Source organism: Periophthalmus magnuspinnatus, chromosome 21 (genome assembly GCF_009829125.3).
Source record: "Periophthalmus magnuspinnatus isolate fPerMag1 chromosome 21, fPerMag1.2.pri, whole genome shotgun sequence".
Classification (NCBI taxonomy): Eukaryota; Metazoa; Chordata; class Actinopteri; order Gobiiformes; family Gobiidae; genus Periophthalmus; species Periophthalmus magnuspinnatus.
In genome coordinates, this window is record NC_047146.1 from 27431394 (window position 1) to 27450389 (window position 18996).

Below are 18996 nucleotides of genomic sequence, written 5' to 3' on the forward strand. Positions count from 1 at the left end.
ATGTAATCGTTGACCTATGAACTTTTAGTTTGGTCAGTGGGGAATGACCAATGGTGAGTTTGAATAATTTCATTAAGGTTTTCTTCCTCAGTTGTCTCATTTTGGACTCATAGCTAAATGAACTCCTCATTCTGAGAAAAGTGGGGTAATATGTCTGAAGAAGTCTATACATGATGTCAGCATAACAAGGTCTAGATTGTCAAATGGGAAAAAACAGTGGAGTACAATGGCTCACAACTAGCTGCCAGCACACTAGGGTCTCATTTCGCTTTCCTCGTTTGATTCTCCTTGATTCCTCTCCTCAATTCTGCAGGGAATGGGTAAGGATGTCCCAGCTACAGAGGAGACACAGCGAGGAGAGAGCAGAGGAAAGAGTCAGGAGGAGACACAGCTGATGGTCAATGGTGCACTGTGCTGGTTCTAACCAAATGACCATATGATGAGGACTATGGGCCTACATGGGCTACTTTTAAATCAAAGTTGGAGACCAACATCTTGCTTTCAGATAAATGTGGTTGAACATTGCTCATCTTTCTTCTGTGGTTTCCTTTCTTTGCCTCCTGTGAACTTGGGGACACCACTTAATGTGTGCCTTTCATTGACAGCTCAAAAATGGAAGAACAAGAGGAACCAAGGAGAAGAAAGCAAGGAAAGAGAAATGAGACACGGCCTATCAACTATCAGTCCATCTTTCAAAATGGTCCCCTCCCCGCACATGTAGTTTCACATCTAGAGAGCAAACTTGAAACGGAAGGGGCCTTGGACCGAACAATTTCTGGGTCAAAGTCAACTGGGGGACAGAGAAGGAGTGTGAGAGGGAAGGAGAGAAAGAAATAGAGACAAAGAGACAAAAAAGGGAGAGTGGCACAGAGAGGCAGGAGGCAAAAAGTCAGGGAGAGAAAAAGGAGACAATGGATGAAGAGAGGAAGACCTGAGGTCAAGCCTCAGAGAGTTGCCACTGTATTTGAACCTGATGATGATGGTGAGGTGAACTGGACCAAATGGACAGTGTTTGCATCCACAAAGACTAAACAGGATTTGAAGACATAGCCAACATGAGTTCACTGCCTGTAGGGAAAATGAAAGCTTTTTCCAATAATGATTAACAGATGGTTTGCAAAGTGAGGTATAAGGAGGACAGATTGTGACTTTGCAATTATCCCCTGTCACTCAATATATGATATTATATTAAACAATAGAACACATCACAAAATATTAACACAAAACTGTTAATTTTCAGTTCACTTTTAAAGGTAATGTTTTTGCATAATGTTCTTTTCTTACAACCATCAGTTTAATTTCTCCTCTCATCCATCCCACTAAGAGAAACTGGCAACACCACTATGTGTACCTCTTGTGTTTTAACTCTGATATGGCATCATATTCAGAAAGATTTCTTTTTGCAGTAAACCAAAAAAGATTTTTATATTTCATAAAACATATTTTTGCTGTAGAAATCAGTGGAAAGAATATTTAATAAATAGTGTCAAGAGAAGAAAATAACAATAAAATGCACAAATGTGCCACATATCATCAGCATACAGACTAAGCACTGTTGCATATGTCCATTGTCCGCATTTTGTGTTAAAACTTTTGAAAGCAACAAAACTGAGTAAAAATATGATTACATATAAATAAATATTGTTTTGTTTGCCTCCAGTCACTTTCACCCATCCTTCTTTGGATATTTTTCTTGGCCAACCTTACAAAGTCTTCAGCACTGTCCAGTGTCACCAGGCGATCCTGAACAAAGACCAAGATGTTGTAAATTATTAAATTCTCTATTTGTAAAAATTTACAATTGTTAAAAATGTAATAGCTTTGAAGATGCATGTCTAACATTTCACCAGCTATAAACAGTATTGTCATATTACTGTACATAGGACTTGGACATACGGTAAAAAAAAAAAAAAAAAAAAAAAGAAAGAAAAAAAAAATGTAATAGTTATCTCATGCCTGTGATAATCTGTTATTTTGGGCATACCATGTAAAGATCAACTATTTCTGTATTCAATGCAGCTGTCTCCTCAAAGTCCCTTTTCCCTCCCATTTCTCTCATTGGTCAACCTCTGTAAGGCTCTGGTTAAGTGACCTAACCAATCACAGTGAAGTGTAGACTATCATAAGAAGAAGATTGTTGCATTTACCTTAAGGACATTAGAAAAAAAAACAGTTTTCAGTTTACATGGGGATGTGAATTGGGACCCCCCTAATGGTACATTTGTAAGCTGTATTCACCATGACATAGAGGTATCGACTGTGGTGTCTGGTGCCTTTGGGGAACAGACAGGTGTGCTCCAGCAGGTATTTGAGCAGCTCTATGGCTCTAGACCGGTGCTCCTGGTCTCTGCTGAAACGACTCTGCTTATTCACATTCAACAGTGCCTCCACCTCGCACTGATAACCTGCACACACAGAAACTGATTACGATGTAAAATATAGTTTAAAATCATAAACATGTAGGGGATAAAAACTCTGCATTAGGCAGGAAGTTAGTTAGTAGACAGTTTAGATATTTCTGTTATCTTCTACACCAGTTTAATTTAAGATATTCATGAGATTTTCAAGGAGGCCCTTTAAAATCTTATGTAATGGTATGCTATGTCTTAAATATTATGCTATTTCTGATCTATGTTACAATGTTGTTTTCTCAACATACCTGGAGTTGTGTTTTGCTTCATTCACACATGCTTAACACGCAAAAACCCCTGCATATTAAGGTTGAGTTCTTCTCTCAAACTGAAAACACTCTGTTCCACTTTGCGATGTCATGTGGTAATACAGAGTGTGCTCTACTATGTTATAAACTCCATACACCTTCACTTGAAGCATTTGGATGATTTCAAGCCCTGGAATCACCCATCTCTACTGAACTAAAAATGTAGCTCTTAACTTGAAAACTACCACTACATGACATTACAAAGTGGAACAGTGTATTTTGACCTTTGGAGCTGTAGACAGCCTATTAATGTAGGATTAAGATAGTATTCTAATGCACATGCAGTTGGCTACAGGGATGGCAATTAATATAAATTTTGACAAATGCAGATAAGCCTGCTCTCACCAAGTTGGAACAATATTTTTCTCCCACCGAGCTCTGACCTCTCTCTTTGCGTACCGCAGTGTGTGGATGTCAAAATTCAGCTGTTCCCCATTCCTAAAACAACAAAACAAAAGCGTAACACACTAAATATATTCAAAGTAAAATACATCATTATATTTTCTTATTAGCATTATCTAGCTGTGAATTTGAGATGGTTAGAAGTACTTGATTTTGTTACTTACAGTAAAAGTACAGATAAAAAGTATCTTAGCAAAAGTAAAAGTATTACTATTTTTCCTGGAAGCCCAACAGCAAGCCTAATATCTGCCTTCGTGGCCACTTCAATCAGTATAACTCGCACATAACATTTACACATAGACAAGGTGCATAAAGACGCAACAATATGTAGCATCCACAGCATGCAGACATCAGGGAAAAAAATGAATGATAGGGACACAAACCTTTGCATAACTGAAATGACCCATAAACTGCAGTGTACCCTTGATAGACTGCTGCTCTACATTTACAGCGAGGACAAGCCCACAATGTTTCCACTGTGTCCTGCTCTGTTGCAGATCTCTGTCATATGGATTTGCTCTCACACCTTCTGTTAGTATGTCATGATTCTGCAAGTGTTCTGTAACTTGTCTATTAAAATGCTGCATTCTAAATTGTGTAAATATAGTATAGTGACACTACTTTCACAAAGATAAAGAAACATTAGAATCACATCTGAACATGGGCTGCCAGTGTGTATATGGACAGGCCATTCAGCATGTGAGGCTCATTCTGACTGGACAATTGTCTTGAGAACCAAAATACCAAAATAACAATATAAAAAAAACAATCTTTTCAAAATTAAGAATAAATCAACATTGCAATTGTTTTCAATATAAGCTATTTTGAACAGGTCTGCCTCCTATCAGGACACAGATAGGTCATGTTACTGAAACGCAAGATTTAAAATCAATCTTTTATACTGTCCCTTTAAACCACAAACTGAGAAATTTTCTATATACATATACATACCTACACCCCCCCCCCCCCCCCCCCCCCCCCCCCCACACACACACACACATGCACACACACACACACACACACATATACAAAACATAATTTGTTGGAGGGTACTACAACTCAGGGAGAATCCTTGGAATAAGTGCCTTCTGCAGTTTGAAGCATGCCTAAATGCTACATATCTGCATAGAAACTGCATGTAAAATGTAGCAAATATATTTCAGTTCTGAAATCATAAAAGAGTCTCATTTGAACCTGAAAAACTTGCAGGTAAACGTTTTTCAACATGTCTGTCTATTGTTTGAACTTGACATTTACCTTTATTTTACAGAATGTAAACTATATCCTACAGGGGTTTGTTTTGAAGTGCAAATAGCATTCTAACATGGTAACCAAAGCAAAAACGCCATGTGTAACATAAACATATATAGAGAGAAGGAAGAAGTAGAAGAAAAACTGTAATGCCTTAATGGAGGTCTGTGCTTTACAAATACTTTATGTTAACACTGTCTTGAGCCAGTGCTTGTATAGAGCTCCGCAGGGGAGCCAGATGAGGAATTAAATAAAGAGAATCCCTCAATCCTGAGAAATTATCATGTGATCCCAAGGAATGATCACGTGATTCAGAGCACAGCACACTCTACTGGAATGAGAGGTGGCCGCATACGCCTGGCCTCCCCAATGGACTCTCAAGGCTGTGATGAGAGAGCAGTGTAAGTACAGGTTAACAAGTGCATACAAGTCATTTGTTTTTAAGTGCCAATGGAGTAGACACTTGATGGGACTTAAAGAGGAAATATAGCAGGAGAGGAGAAGCGTGAAATGGATCTGGCTTCTGACACAAGGTGAGTGCTTATATATATGTGCTTACACGTGAGTTTTTATGGTCTTATGACACTGTAAAGTATCTGTGGAGTTATCAGTAAAGTTAGTGTAGTTGTTTTGGACACAGATGTGTAATGTTAGAGCACTAAGTGCTCATCCACAGATACCAGCTGTGTGCCATTGTGCCATTGCTTATGCACCGACGTCCCCTGTCCACTCCTTTACTTCAACTTTCTCTTGTTGTTATCTGTTTTATTTGGTCAGCCCTGTGGTTAGTCATAAAGGATAAAATCAACATTGCCTCTTAGAATTGGCTTCAGGAACTCTTTTTTTTTTTTTTAATAGGCTATTGGCGGAAATCTCTTCTCTTTTTATGCCATGTATGCAGCTTACATGAGTCCTTTAATTTGTGGTTTTGAATGCATAAATGCAGTAATAACAGATTAAATAAGCAAAGGATGAATACCAGTGAATAGGGTTGACATGAAACAATTGCATCATCACTGAAAGCACTATGATTTAAAAAAAAAAAAATCTAATTGAAATAAACATTTATAATATATATATATATATATATATATATATATATATATATATATATATATATATATATATATATATATATATATATATATATATATATATATAAGAATTTCTCAGGAGTCTCTTTAATTAATTCCTCACCCGGTGCCCTTGCAGGGCTCTATAGTTTTGACCCTTCTACATTTACATGTCTAAAATTATAACAAATCATATTATTAGATTCACAAAAAATGCATGTGGTAAAGACTAGTTTGTTAACATAATGGGTAATAATCTATTTTATTTTGAATATATGCAACTCTTCCAACCACAAATGTCCCCATATTTCCTCCTTCAAAATAGGCCAGAAAAGCCTTCAGAAAAATACTCACTACTAATGAACTAAGTGAATTAACTCTTGGCCCTGCTGTTGTGATAAATCTAGTCTTTAAATGACAAAAAAGAAGCTTTAAACTAGCTATGACCCCAAGCTGGATTTAAAAAGCCATTTTAATTTTATGTTTTAAAATAAATTACATTTTCTGGTGACCTCAGTCCAGATGAAAGAATTGCCTTTTTCAAGCCAGTTACAGTACATGCATGTGCAAGTTTATTGGATAATGTTGTTAGCCTGATTCTGGGTATACCAGTGATGAATGTTAGAAAGTTTGAGCACTGCCAAAATACAGGAAAATGGCTTTTGACATTTTCAGCGAAATTAATATGAAACAAACCTGATCTAATTATTACACAAATGCACATTAATATGTATTGTAATCTAATCCCTTCTGCTGTATTTGAAAGTACAACCCCATTTTGAAAGATGTAGAGGGGCCATCTGTCCATTTGTAATTATGTACTTAGTGATACTTAATCCTATCACCACTTGAATTGCATCTGCTTTTAGTACTACCAGAAAAAATAGCCCCATTAGTCAGGGACTGAATGTGAAACCACTGGACATTGATTTTACACCAGTGTGGCTGGGCACACTAGTGTGTCTTGAGGGATTGCCAGGTGTGCCTTAATTGGACTAATTTCCAGTCTGAGGTAACTAATTTACACTGTCACTTAATGTAATAATTGGCCATTTTAGAATGTCCTGAAATTTCTGAGGCAAAAAATACACAAAGATTCCTAGATTCAGACACAGTGCCACACACTTTATTTGCGATTTTTTCTCTAATTGAAGTTATTGTATTTCAGTGGATGTAGAACTTTAACAATAAAAGTGTGCTCCAACTCAAAAAAGGTTGAACAACTGCACAAGAATTCTCAAGAATTATGCATCCATTTATTCCTCCTTTAACATAGAAATCATAATTGTGCCATTACTGCACAACAGAACCACTTTATAATGACTGCACCTCAAATAGCCTGAAGAACCCATGATCTGTTATTACCTTTGCCACTACAATTTCATTCAAATAAGATATTAAAATAAAATATACTTTCTATTTTGCACAATGACATTACCTCAGTAGCTTTATCAGCCTGGTCCCTCATGCTGATAAAAGCCTGCAGCTCTCTGTCAGAGGACCTCCTTTTGGATGCTCCACTCCGTGTTTTATGAATAGACCACACCTCAACAGAGCTCCTATGGCCCGCCTGCTTCTGCTTCCAAGGGTTCCTCCTGGAAGACTGAGGCCCAAAGATGCTGTCCTCTTCTGTATCACTGTCAGTGGAGTCACTGGACTGGAGTTCCGGAGGTCGAGGGACTGTGGTGGTGGTCTGCATGCTACTGCATGTATAATATACAAATATATATGTATATATTATGTAATATATACCGTAAATTTCGGACTACAGAGCGCACCTGAATATAAGCCGCACCAGCTAAATTTGAAGATAAAATCTATTTTGTACATATATAAGCCGCACCTGAATATAAGCCGCAGGTTTTCATATTGTAACATGAGATATTTACACAGAAAGACGGTGCACGGACACCTGCCTGAAAATTGGCACCAACACGACATCAACACGGGATGAACACACCTGCAGGTTTAGAAAATAAAGCTGCACCAACACGGAAAATCTGCTTTTATTTCCTCTGAAAACTTTTGTCGTCTTTTTACATTGTCCAAGTTGGATTCATTGATGCCGAGCTTACGTGCAGTGGCATGCGGGGTCGGCAAACCGCGGCTCCGGAGCCGCATGCGCCTCTTTCAGCCTTATACTGCGGCTCTGCGTGGCTTGGGAAAATAAATTTTAAGTATTTAATTGAAGTGTATTTTATTTGTGTTAACTCTTTTTTGTTGTAGTTTAAATTGGAAGATTATTATGATCTTAAAATAAAATTATGTTTTCTTATTTTTCGTTGCTCAAAATAAGCGTCACACTCGCGGAACAATGTTCAAAACAAACACGGCTCACGTCTCACGTCTCACAGACACTGACACAGCTCACAGTCCTGCGTAAAGAGCCCTGATTTTCAGACGCTGTGCGCACAGGGGTCAGGAGCAACTTTCGCCCGTCCCTAATGACACACTAATAAGCTCGTCCGTAGATGTATCATGAAAATCCTGCTGGAAATCGCCACAGAAATCTATTTGATGTAGTAGCAAGTATATTATCTGCTCTTTTCTCCGCGATGACGTTTCACGTATAACACATCAGACACGTCGCCCAAAAGTAGAGCCACAAGCGAGTGAAAATGAGCCAAAACAAAAGTCTTTGGAGAGCTTTTAACAAGATAGAAGTTATGCGGCTGCAAAGCGTCGTTACGGAATAAGTGAATCTTCGGTTCATCACATAAAGGAGAAAAATAAAATAAGGACGACAGCAGCAATACGTTTTAACAAGTTTGTCCAACCTTGTAGGTTGATCATTAAAATTAAATGTGTTACAGTATTTCTAAAATATTGTAACATGCCTGTCTGAGAAAAGTGTATAAAGTGTGTAGAGAGAGGTTTTACGGCCTTAAAATTTATATAATAATTGTAAAAAATAAAGCTTTCTACTTTGCGGATTTTAACTCATCATGGTGAATAATTAGGTTGTTCTGAATGCATAAGTTAAGTGAGGAATAACTTTGGACAACTAAAAACAGTTTAAAATGAACTAGTTCTGTTTTTCAAAGTTTTTTAAGATGGTAAATCAGATAGACTTTGTCAGCTTATTAATAGAAAACAATTACCTTAAAATGGCGCTCTTCTCCTCCCGACTGGGTTTCAGATATAACCGACAGCAGCACGTTAGACTACTGCCCATCTTCGCGGTCCATAGATTTTCACAAACTTTTATAAATGTCCAAATTACAATCAGTATCACCCTGTACCTCACAGTGTTGACCAGCCAAAAGACGCGTTCTGTACTGTTCCAAACATGGAGCAGATACGTGGTAGTCCCCTATCTGCAGTTGTACTGTTTCTCAATTACATTATCCACGTGATGAGCCAAGGAATGAATGGGTTTGATTCAGTTACTCCTGGGACAGAGGATAGGAGAAGTGGAGGTGGAGCAAAAATTTATAAAACAAAAAATAAAAAAGATTTTCTTGAATAAAATCAATATTGAGCACCAGGAAAATAAACAGTAAAATAAAAAGCAAATTTGTGTATTTGTTTGTTTATAGGTTAGAAACCAGGGCCTGTACTTTTAGGAATTAATGGGTTTGATTCAGTGACTCCTGGGAGGACAGAAGAGGCAGAGGTTATGGAAGCCCGTTTCCGCCATGAAAAAAAAAATAAAAGCCCCACAGAAAGTCGAAATTACGAGTTTTAAACTCGTAATTATGAGTTTAAAACTCGTAATTATGAGTTTAAAACTCGTAATTATGAGTTTAAAACTCGTAATTATGAGTTTAAAACTCGTAATTATGAGTTTAAAACTCGTAATTACGAGTTTAAAACTCGTAATTTCGACTTTTAAAACTACTAATTATGAGTTTAAAACTCGTAATTATGAGTTTTAAAACTACTAATTATGAGTTTAAAACTCGTAATTAGAACTTTTAAAGTCTTAATTGAGCTTGTAGCACACTGCAACTGAGTGTACAGAGCAGAGGAGACAGGAGGAGGACTGTTATGTTTATCACCTACATACTTTTAAAAAATGAATAAATTAAGCTCCAGTAAAGTTTCTGGCGTCTTGAACAAATCAGTGGGCCCTGAGTGCTGTTCTGACCACTCATGAGCTGTGCTCTGTGTCTGTGAGCGCTCGTTTTCCTGGTCTGAGCAGAGTGCCAGCTGGTCACAACCCCGCTGGTTTATTGAGGAAATTATTAAAATACCAAATTCATTTAATCAAAATTGATAAGGTTCACTTTTTGTAAATGTTACATTCCCAAAATTACGAGTTATAAACTCATAATTCATACTTTTAAAAGTCCTAATTACGAGTTTTAAACTCATAATTAGTAGTTTTAAAAGTCGAAATTACGAGTTTTAAACTCGTAATTACGAGTTTTAAACTCATAATTACGAGTTTTAAACTCATAATTACGAGTTTTAAACTCATAATTACGAGTTTTAAACTCATAATTACGAGTTTTAAACTCATAATTACGAGTTTAAAACTCGTAATTTCGACTTTCTGTGGGGCTTTTATTTTTTTTTTCATGGCGGAAACGGGCTTCCATACAGAGGTAGACCAAATGGAAAAAATAAAAAAAGGATTTTCTCTGTGTTAAAGCATGTGGTAAATTATCATTTTTATGTAGCACTTTTCCACATTCAAGGCACTCAAAACACTTTACATTAAAAAAAGCACTCACCCATTCCATGCCAGCGTACACAGACACTGGGGGTGAGGTGGGTTAAATGTCTTGTCCAAGGACACAACAACAGCTTTCATCTGTGGGGCTGGAATCAGATCACCAACTTGTGGGTCAGTGGATATGACCACTTAACTAAGGATGTTTACGTCGAGAGCAGGATTCAAACTGCCAACCTTCAGATCAGTGGACAAACGCCAACTGAAATGTGGCCCCCTGTCCCAAGACAATAAAGGATGATTTTATCTTATATGTAACATTTAAAATATAGCCTAGATGAATAAACATTCACCACTTTCAACATTGAATTATTATGAACACTGGTTTAGTAGATTGTAGAGAATTTGACAATGAATAAAAAAACGGTTGTCACATGCCCTGTCAAAATGCATTTTGTTTGTCCTTACTTTATAAACTTAAAACAGGAAATGTTCTATACACCCATATCAACACACAATTGCATTCAATTCAAAAATCTTATCTAAGCATCGTCTGTTTATTTTTTGTGATTTAACTGTGCTTAAATTGTCCCTCGGAAATAAATAAAATTATGTTAATTGACTGAAACTAAACAACTTTCCCCATACATAGGGCTATATAGTACATTTCATTAATCAAGTAATGTTTGTTTTGTTTTTTTCTTTCTTGAAAAATGAACAAGAATCAATTTATACTTTGCTGATCCCATGCCCAAATTGGAAAATACAAGTTACATACAAGGATACAAGCCCCTCTTATGACAGTCATGTGATTCACGGTAGGCCCGGAACTTTTTGTCATATGATTCGGACTAAGCCCCACCCCTTTTCTATGATTAGTGCTAACCCTTTTCTCTGACGTCATTCACACTAAGCTCTGCCCTTTTTCTCTGTGAATTGTGTGATTCACACCAAGCCGCGCCCTTTTCCTCATATGATTCATGCTAAGCCTCGCCCGTTTTTCCCTCATAATTCACGCTAAACCCCTCCCCCTTTTTCTATGAGAGTCATGGGATTCATGCTAAGCCCTACCCCTTTTTCTCTGTGACAGTTATGTGATTCGCCCCTCTTCACGCTAAACGACAGCCTGAATCATGCTAAGCCTCGCCCTTTATTCCTCATGATTCATGCTAAGCCCCGCCCCTTTTCTCATATGATTCACGCTAAGCCCCATGGTTTTTCTCTATGACAGTCATGTGATTCATGCTAAACTCCGAACTTTTTCTCACATGATTCACGTTAAGCCCCACCCCTTTTCTATGATTGAGTGAGAGAGTGCTAACCCTTTTCTCTGACGTCATTCATGCTAAACCATGCCTGTTTCCTCAGTCATGTGATTCATGCATGCTAAGTTCTGCCCTTTTTCTCATATGATTCACATTAAGCCGCCCCTTTTCCTCATACAATTTATGATAAGCCCCAACATTTTTCTGTCATGTGATTCACACTAAGCCCCGCTCTTTTCCTCGTATGATACACAGTAAGCCCCAGCCCTTATTCTCCTGATTCATGCTAAGCCTTATTCTCATGAGTAATGCTAAGTCCCATCCCTTTTCTCTGTGACAGCTGTGATTCACATTAAGCCCTGCCACTTTTCTCATGATTCATGCTAAGCCCCACCCTTTTTCTTGTATGATTCGTGCTAAGCCCCACCCCTTTTCTATGATGAGTGCTTACCCTATTCTCTGACGTCATTCACATTAAGCCCTGCCCTTTTTCTGTGAATTGTATGATTCACGCTAAGCCCCTTTTTCCTCATATAATTCATGCTAAGCCCCACCTCGTTTCTCATGTGATTCACAGTAAGCCCCGCCCATTTTCTCGTGTGATTCACAGGAAGTAGTGGTGTGAAGGGTCCCCACCCTTTTTCTTGTATGATTCGCGCTAAGCCCCACCCCTTTTCTATGATGAGTGCCAACCCTTTTCTCTGACGTCATTCACGCTAAGCCACGCCCCTTTTCTCATGAGTCATGCTACGCCTCATCCCTTTTTCCATCCCTTTTATGATTCACGCTAAGATCCACCCACTTTTTTCGTAAGACTCGTGTGATTCATGCTAAGCCCCGCCCCTTTTCTCATATGATTCACGGTAAGTCCCAGCCTTATTTCTCTGTGACAGTCATGTGATTCATGCTAAGCCCTGCCACTTTTCTCATGATTCACGCTTAGCCCCATCCTTTTTTCTTGTATGATTCATGTTAAGCCCTGCCCCTTTTCTCACGTGATTCACGCTAAGCCTCGCCTCTTTTCTCATGTGATTCATGCTAAGCCTTTTCTCATGTGATTGACGGGAGGCAGTAGTGTGAAGGGTCTTGCTTAGACGAGCCGAGGCACCGATACACCCATCATGCACTGAAAGCAATGGCTCAGTCGAGCTGTGTCACTGAGCGTATCGCTTTAAGAAAAGTCACGTGACCGACACAGTGACTGTCGTATTGTATCACGTGGGCCGTGTCCCAGTTCGCCAAATTGGCCTTAGAATCACCATTCGAAGTGTGCATCGAAGGGCAGTTACGTAATTTCCGGCGCGACAAGGGCTGTCCCATTTCAACACACCCTACTGAATGCGGCCGACAAACCTGCCCTTCCCTTTGCACCGTTTCCATGGAGATCGGACGTAACCAAAGCGTGCATCCGTGCACACTTCACGCACTTCTATATCCCATCATGCACCGCGGCTACACAAAAAAGAGAAGAAAATGGAGTCCGTTGTGCAATACACGTTCAAATGTTCATACTGGTTTACCTCATCTACAACAGTGTGACATGAAACTGTTAAATCTGAATAAAGATCTGTACAGTGTGTTTGATTATTAAAAAGGAGGGGAGTTACATGGAATAAAGGAATGTGGAGTTATTGTTAGACAATAAGAAGATATTATTATCATAAAAAAATATTACTGCAGTAAGAATGTTCGTTTCAATTGTAAGTGTCAAAGACCAAGAGAATGAAACATAAAGTCAGAAGAGTTTAATGAGTTCCACACAGGTAATGTGAACAATGAAGCAACGGACTCTCAGGAAAGGACAGAAGAGAGTCCTGAGACGTGCACAAAATCTTCATGTGTTCCGGTACATTCCATAGGTCTGCACCCCCTCGTGGGCACGTGTCATTTACTTTCGTGTTAGTAAATCAAGATACTAGCTTGATGTAGCGCTGCACTGCTAGAAAATACCTGATAATAATCAGATGAAAAGAACTGGCACAACATAGAAGGGAAACAGTGCCCTCTACTGTTATTAAAGTGGTGTAGCCACTGGCCAAAATACCGGACCATTAAACTGCAATATCCCAATATATGTACAACTAATCAGTGTTCTCTGGTTTATAGACTATGAATGTCAAAATGATATTGTTACCTCTGTCTCTGTTATTACGTTTTCACAAGGTACATTTTGTTAAAGTTATGAAGTAGCTACAATTGAGTAAAAAAATCACCTCGAACGTTATATTTGCCTATTGATATTCAATCTAAACAGAAAGAAACGGCTGTGACGACGACATCTTGACTTTTCTTCTATTAAATAATAAATCATTAAAAAATAACGTACATAATATACGTATCGTACGCTCAAAGACAGCGGTGGAAGTGCGGTCCGTGGTGTAAGCCTGTCCCACTTCAGCAAGATGGCGGCTACACTGAGGAGGGCAGATTCTCAACCGGAATCTTCAAACTACACTTTGAAGAGTACTTCGAAGGGACCCTTCAAAGGGTGCATTTGGCGAATTGGGACACGGCCATTGTGTCACGTGACGTTGAGGCGCCAGTTCTACATCAGGAAGTCCAGCACAGATCAAGCCACTTGTTGCTAGGACTCCGTTCGTCACTATGGACCCTCCAAGAAAGAGAAAGTTTTCTGCCATGTGGGATCATTTTGATCTTATAACACCAGATAAGGTAATTTGTATTCCATTCCCGTTTCCACGGCAGACAAAGTTTTTTATATATATTTTTATGACCCACAGGTGAAATGTCGTCAATAGTCAACGGAGTTGTCCTATGCAACCCGAAACACATCATCAATGCTCGCCTTGAAAGAACAAAATACACCAGGAATGGACACTGTTGGATTAGTATTTTGTAATCAGTCAGTAATTATTATGGAGGCTAATAGAAATCTAAATCAAACACCTTTCCTTTTCACTTCAAGCTTCTAGAAAAGAGGCCCTAAATCGATGCATTGTAAATATTAAATAAAGATTACACTCCACCAATGCAGTCAGCCTTACCACTGATATGTGGACTTCAATAAACATGGAGGCCTACTTGGCTGTGACTGGCCACTTTGTTGATACTGAAAATAAAATGTGCACCACTGTGCTCGGAGTTAAATACTTTCCCCAGAGCCACACAGTAGAGAATATTGCTGAGGTAGGTTTATTGAAAATATTCAGTACAGTATGTGTTGGTGTCATGTAAGAACTTGTTATTTATTTATGTATTTTTTTAGGTCACACAACATCTGATTGACAGCTGGGCCATTGCAGGAAAGGTTGAACGCTTTGTGACTGATGCTGGTGCAAATATGATAGCAACAGCGAGACTATTAAAAATTGGGCATAGTCCTTGCATCGCACACACTTTAAATTTGATAGTTAAAAAATCTTGCTATCAAGTGTCAGACCTAACTGATATCCGAAATAAAACCAAAAAATGTGCCACCTATTTTTGTTCCAGCACTGTCACCAAGGAAAAGCAGTGCAACAGCAAATGGAAAGACCAATTTTGAAGCTAATAAATGAAGTTCCAACACGCTGGAACAGCACTTATCAAATGCTGTCAAGAGTAGCAAGCCAAAAAGACCCTGTTTCGGTGAGTCTGGCATCCTTAAAAACACCGATGCCTGCACGTACTGATGAGGAGCATAACATCATTGCAGAAGTCCTGGTTGTGCTTGTCCCTTTTAATTCTGCTACTGTGGAGCTTTCAGAGTAGAAGCAAGTGAGTGGAAGCAAAACAAAACTAATGATGAAAATGCTTCACCATACAATGCAAAAATGTGCCCCATCTTTGCAAACATCAGTTGGAAAAAAACTGTCAGGAACTGGACAAAAGAGTCATGGAAACCTTAAACAGTTATGAATCTTGTGGCCATCGCTCTCTTGCTACCTTGTTGGACCCATGATACAAAGCACTTGGTTTTTTAAATGGGAACAAGAATGAAGCAGTGAAGCGACTAAAATCTGAATGTGCTGCAGAGATGGGAATTTCTGGTCCACCTTGAACACCACAGGAAGATCAGCCTGGCCCCTCATCCAATTTGCCAGCATCGTCTAGTTCAGTTATGTATTTATTTATTCAAAATGTATTTGTTGATATTTAGGATTTACATTTTATGTGAATCATGTCATGTTTTGTAGACAACCTGTGGCAACAACTAGATATGGAGGTGTCTCAGAGCAGAAGAAACGCAAGTTTTATGGCTGATGCCATAAAAAAAGAGAAAAAAAGACAAGCACTCAAATCACAAGCACAATGTGTAAAATGTTCACAAGCACTCATGACACACACAATTACTCATCACAAGAATATTCGCTCTAATTTCACATAGAGATTATTGAACATAGGCCCAATTGTTATGTTCACATGGAAAAAGTAATATCCTGCACTTAGTTATGCAAACTCATTACGGTGTGTTTCTTTTGTAGTATAGCTGCAGTACATTTTGTAAACCACTAGATGGAACCCATACCCATACTCATACCCAACACAGCATGATACAGTCTCGACACACAAGGGGAAAAGTGTGATACACACACTGAGGTACAACTGCCCATCACAAGCCTTGCTCTGGCTGTTGGTCCCTCGTATGAAAGTCAGATGACTTACCAGATGAGCCAGCCAGCTGCAAGCTCATACATATATCTATAGTACAGACTTGTGATTTCCTTTTTCCTCATATAATTCATGTTAAACCCTGAACTTTTTCTCATATGATTCACGCTAAGCCCCACAATTTTTCTGTGAGACTCCTGTGATTCATGCTAAGCTGTGAATGAAATCATGCTTTTATTTTTATCATTAATGAATTGTGTGTTTATATTATGTTACAGACTAACAAGATGTGATTGGGAAACTACAAGTCTGTTTAATCAAGTCGTAAAGTAATCAAGTTGTAAAGCAATTGAACTAAGTTGAAAAGTTGAATGGTCAACAGATGAGTAACCTAAAATAACAGAAAGGCCATGTGAATGTGGGGAGTGGTCTGGGATGTTGTTCTACTGCAGAGGTGGGCAAACTAAGGCCCGGGGGTCAGATCCGGCCCGTTGCCCCTTTTAATCCAGCCCGCCGGATAAAAAATTTGTAAAGAATTAAGGTTTGATATGAATGATTGCGTTCATTTTGACTTGTAGTGACATGTATTTAACACCAGGTGTCGCTGTTGGCGCAGTGACCCTTCTTCTACTGGTCCGATCAGAACCCACCTGCAGCAATGTCAAAGAAAAGAAAAGTTGACAGTGAGTGCCGGGTGTTTAAGAAAGAATGGACGCTTAAATACTTTTTTACTGAAGTCCGGTCCAAGGCTGTATGTCTTATTTGCCAAGAATCTGTTGCAGTTTTAAAAGAATACAACATCAGCCGCCACTTTTCCACCAAGCATGCTAATTACGCCAGCACCCTTTCAATACAAGAACGTACTGAGACCGCTGACAGGTTGGTAGCTACCCTGCAGGCTCAGCAAAACACCTTTATACGAGCAACTTCCATCCAAGAAGCAAGCACGAAGGCAAGTTATTTACTGGCATTCAAACTAGCCAAAGCCAGCAAGCCTTTCTCCGAAGGAGAGTTTCTTAAAGAGTGCATGGCAGAGACAGCAAGTATTTTATGTCCAGAGAGCAAGAACAAATTTGAAAAAAAAAAACGTATCACGCAGATCAGTGATTCGCCGTATTGAAGTAATTGACGAACACTTAACAAGCAAGCTAAACAAAAAAGCGGAATCATTTACATTATATTCTTTGGCACTGGACGAAAGCACTGATATAAAGGACACCGCTCAGCTTTTAATTTTTATCAGAGGGATTATTGAGAATTTTGAGATAACGGAGGAGTTTTTGGATATGGAATCCCTGAAAGGAAAAACACGGGGAGAGGATTTATTTAACAGTGTGTCAGCGGTCATACACAGGCACAAGTTACCTTGGAGTGCACTCGCCAACATTACCACAGATGGATCACCAAATCTGATGGGAAAAAACGTCGGGATGCTCAAGAGAATTCAGGACAGAGTGAAAGAGGACAATCCTGAGCAGGAGGTAATTTTCCTACACTGCATAATTCACCAGGAAGTACTGTGTAATTCCGTGCTGAAGCTTGACCACGTAGCGAAGCCAGTTGTTAAACTCGTTAACTTTATTCGAGCGAGGGGACTTCACCATCGTCAGTTTATTCATTTTCTTGAAGAAACTGACGCTGATCACACGGACTTACTTTACCATTCTAATGTCCGCTTGTTAAGTATGGGAAAAGTATGTCAACGTGTGTGGGAGCTCAAACAGGAGATTATTTCATTTTTAGAGCAACATGGGAATACTGACAATTTTCCTGAGCTGAATGACACAGATTGGCTTTGTGATTTAGCTTTTACTGTGGACATACTGACACACATGAATGAGCTGAATGTAAAGCTACAAGGAAAAAAACAGTTTGTGCATGAAATGCAAGCAAACGTCAGAGCCTTCAAAACCAAGCTGCTTTTATTTTCGAAGCAAATATCAGACAAGTCATTTGCTCATTTTCCCACACTGGCTACGTTAAAAGAGGCCCTGCAACATGTGAAAAAATATAGGAAATCACTGGATGACCTGCATGAGGAATTCTGCCGTTGGTTTTGTGATTTTGGAAAAATTGACAGGGCACTTCAGCTGGTGTCATGTCCCTTCTCACAAGACCCAGAAACGGTGCCACAGGAGTTGCAGTTGGAACTGATTGATCTCCAGTGTGACATGATGTTAAAGGACAAGTTTAACTCCCTGAAACTGGATGGGTTTTATGCTTCATTAAGTGCAGTCAAATTTCCAAACATCCAGAAGATGGCAAAGAGCATGCTGGTGTTGTTTGGCTCTACATATGTGTGTGAACAGACTTTTAGTGTGATGAACACCAACAAAGCACCCCACAGATCCCAGATGACTGATGAACACCTCAGATCTGTTCTGAGAATTGCCACAACAGGATTACCACCAGATTTTGATGCACTGGCTAAAATGGGTGATCAACAACACTGTTCTCATTAAAAAGTATGTTAATAATATTGATTTTTCTGTTTATGTTTGATATGTACTGTTAACAAATGCATTTTTTTATATTATCCTATCTTGTGCTGACCCGGCCCATCTGTCAAATTTTAAAAGTCAATGTGGCCCCTGAGCCAAAAAGTTTGCCCACCCCTGTTCTACTTACAGATAAGGAAATTGTTGGAATGTCAAGCTGTTAATAAAAAGGCTCGATTGAGGAGGAGATGATGGAGAAGGCAGAGCAGACTTCATGGAAGCACATCTGTGTAGTTTCTTCTGTGCTCTTTCCCTCTTGTCCCCTCTGATCAGAGTAAATCAAAGTCTAATACCCATTTTGAGTCTTTCTTGGTAAAACAGCGCATCTAGAACAGAGTTTTCTTGACATAAGCCCTGCCTGTTTTCTCATATGATTCACACTAAGCCCCGCCCCTTTTCCCTCATGATTCACACTACACCCTGCCTCTTTTTCCACATATCATTCACGCTAAGCCCCACCCTTTTTCTCTGTGACAGTCATGTGATTTATGCTAACCCCCGCCCCTTTTCTCGTGATTCACACTAAGCCCCGCCCCTTTTTCCCTCATATGATTCAAGCTAAGCCCTGCCCCTTTTTCTCTGTGACAGTCATGTGATTCATGCTAAGCCCCGCCATTTC

The 18996-nt window shown here is 39.0% G+C and overlaps 1 protein-coding gene across 1 annotated transcript in view; it reads right to left on the reverse strand.

The window, feature by feature from the left end:
• LOC129457276 (uncharacterized) overlaps positions 1–8620 on the reverse strand; it is a 19509-nt gene extending 10889 nt beyond the window's left edge. The window contains 7 exon segments of the mRNA XM_055230396.1: positions 1655–1743; positions 2239–2405; positions 3065–3086; positions 3088–3146; positions 5067–5076; positions 6884–7145; positions 8547–8620. Coding sequence (XP_055086371.1) covers positions 1655–1743; positions 2239–2405; positions 3065–3086; positions 3088–3146; positions 5067–5076; positions 6884–7145; positions 8547–8620 — 683 coding nt within the window.
• Between the last annotated feature and the right edge of the window lie 10376 nt (positions 8621–18996).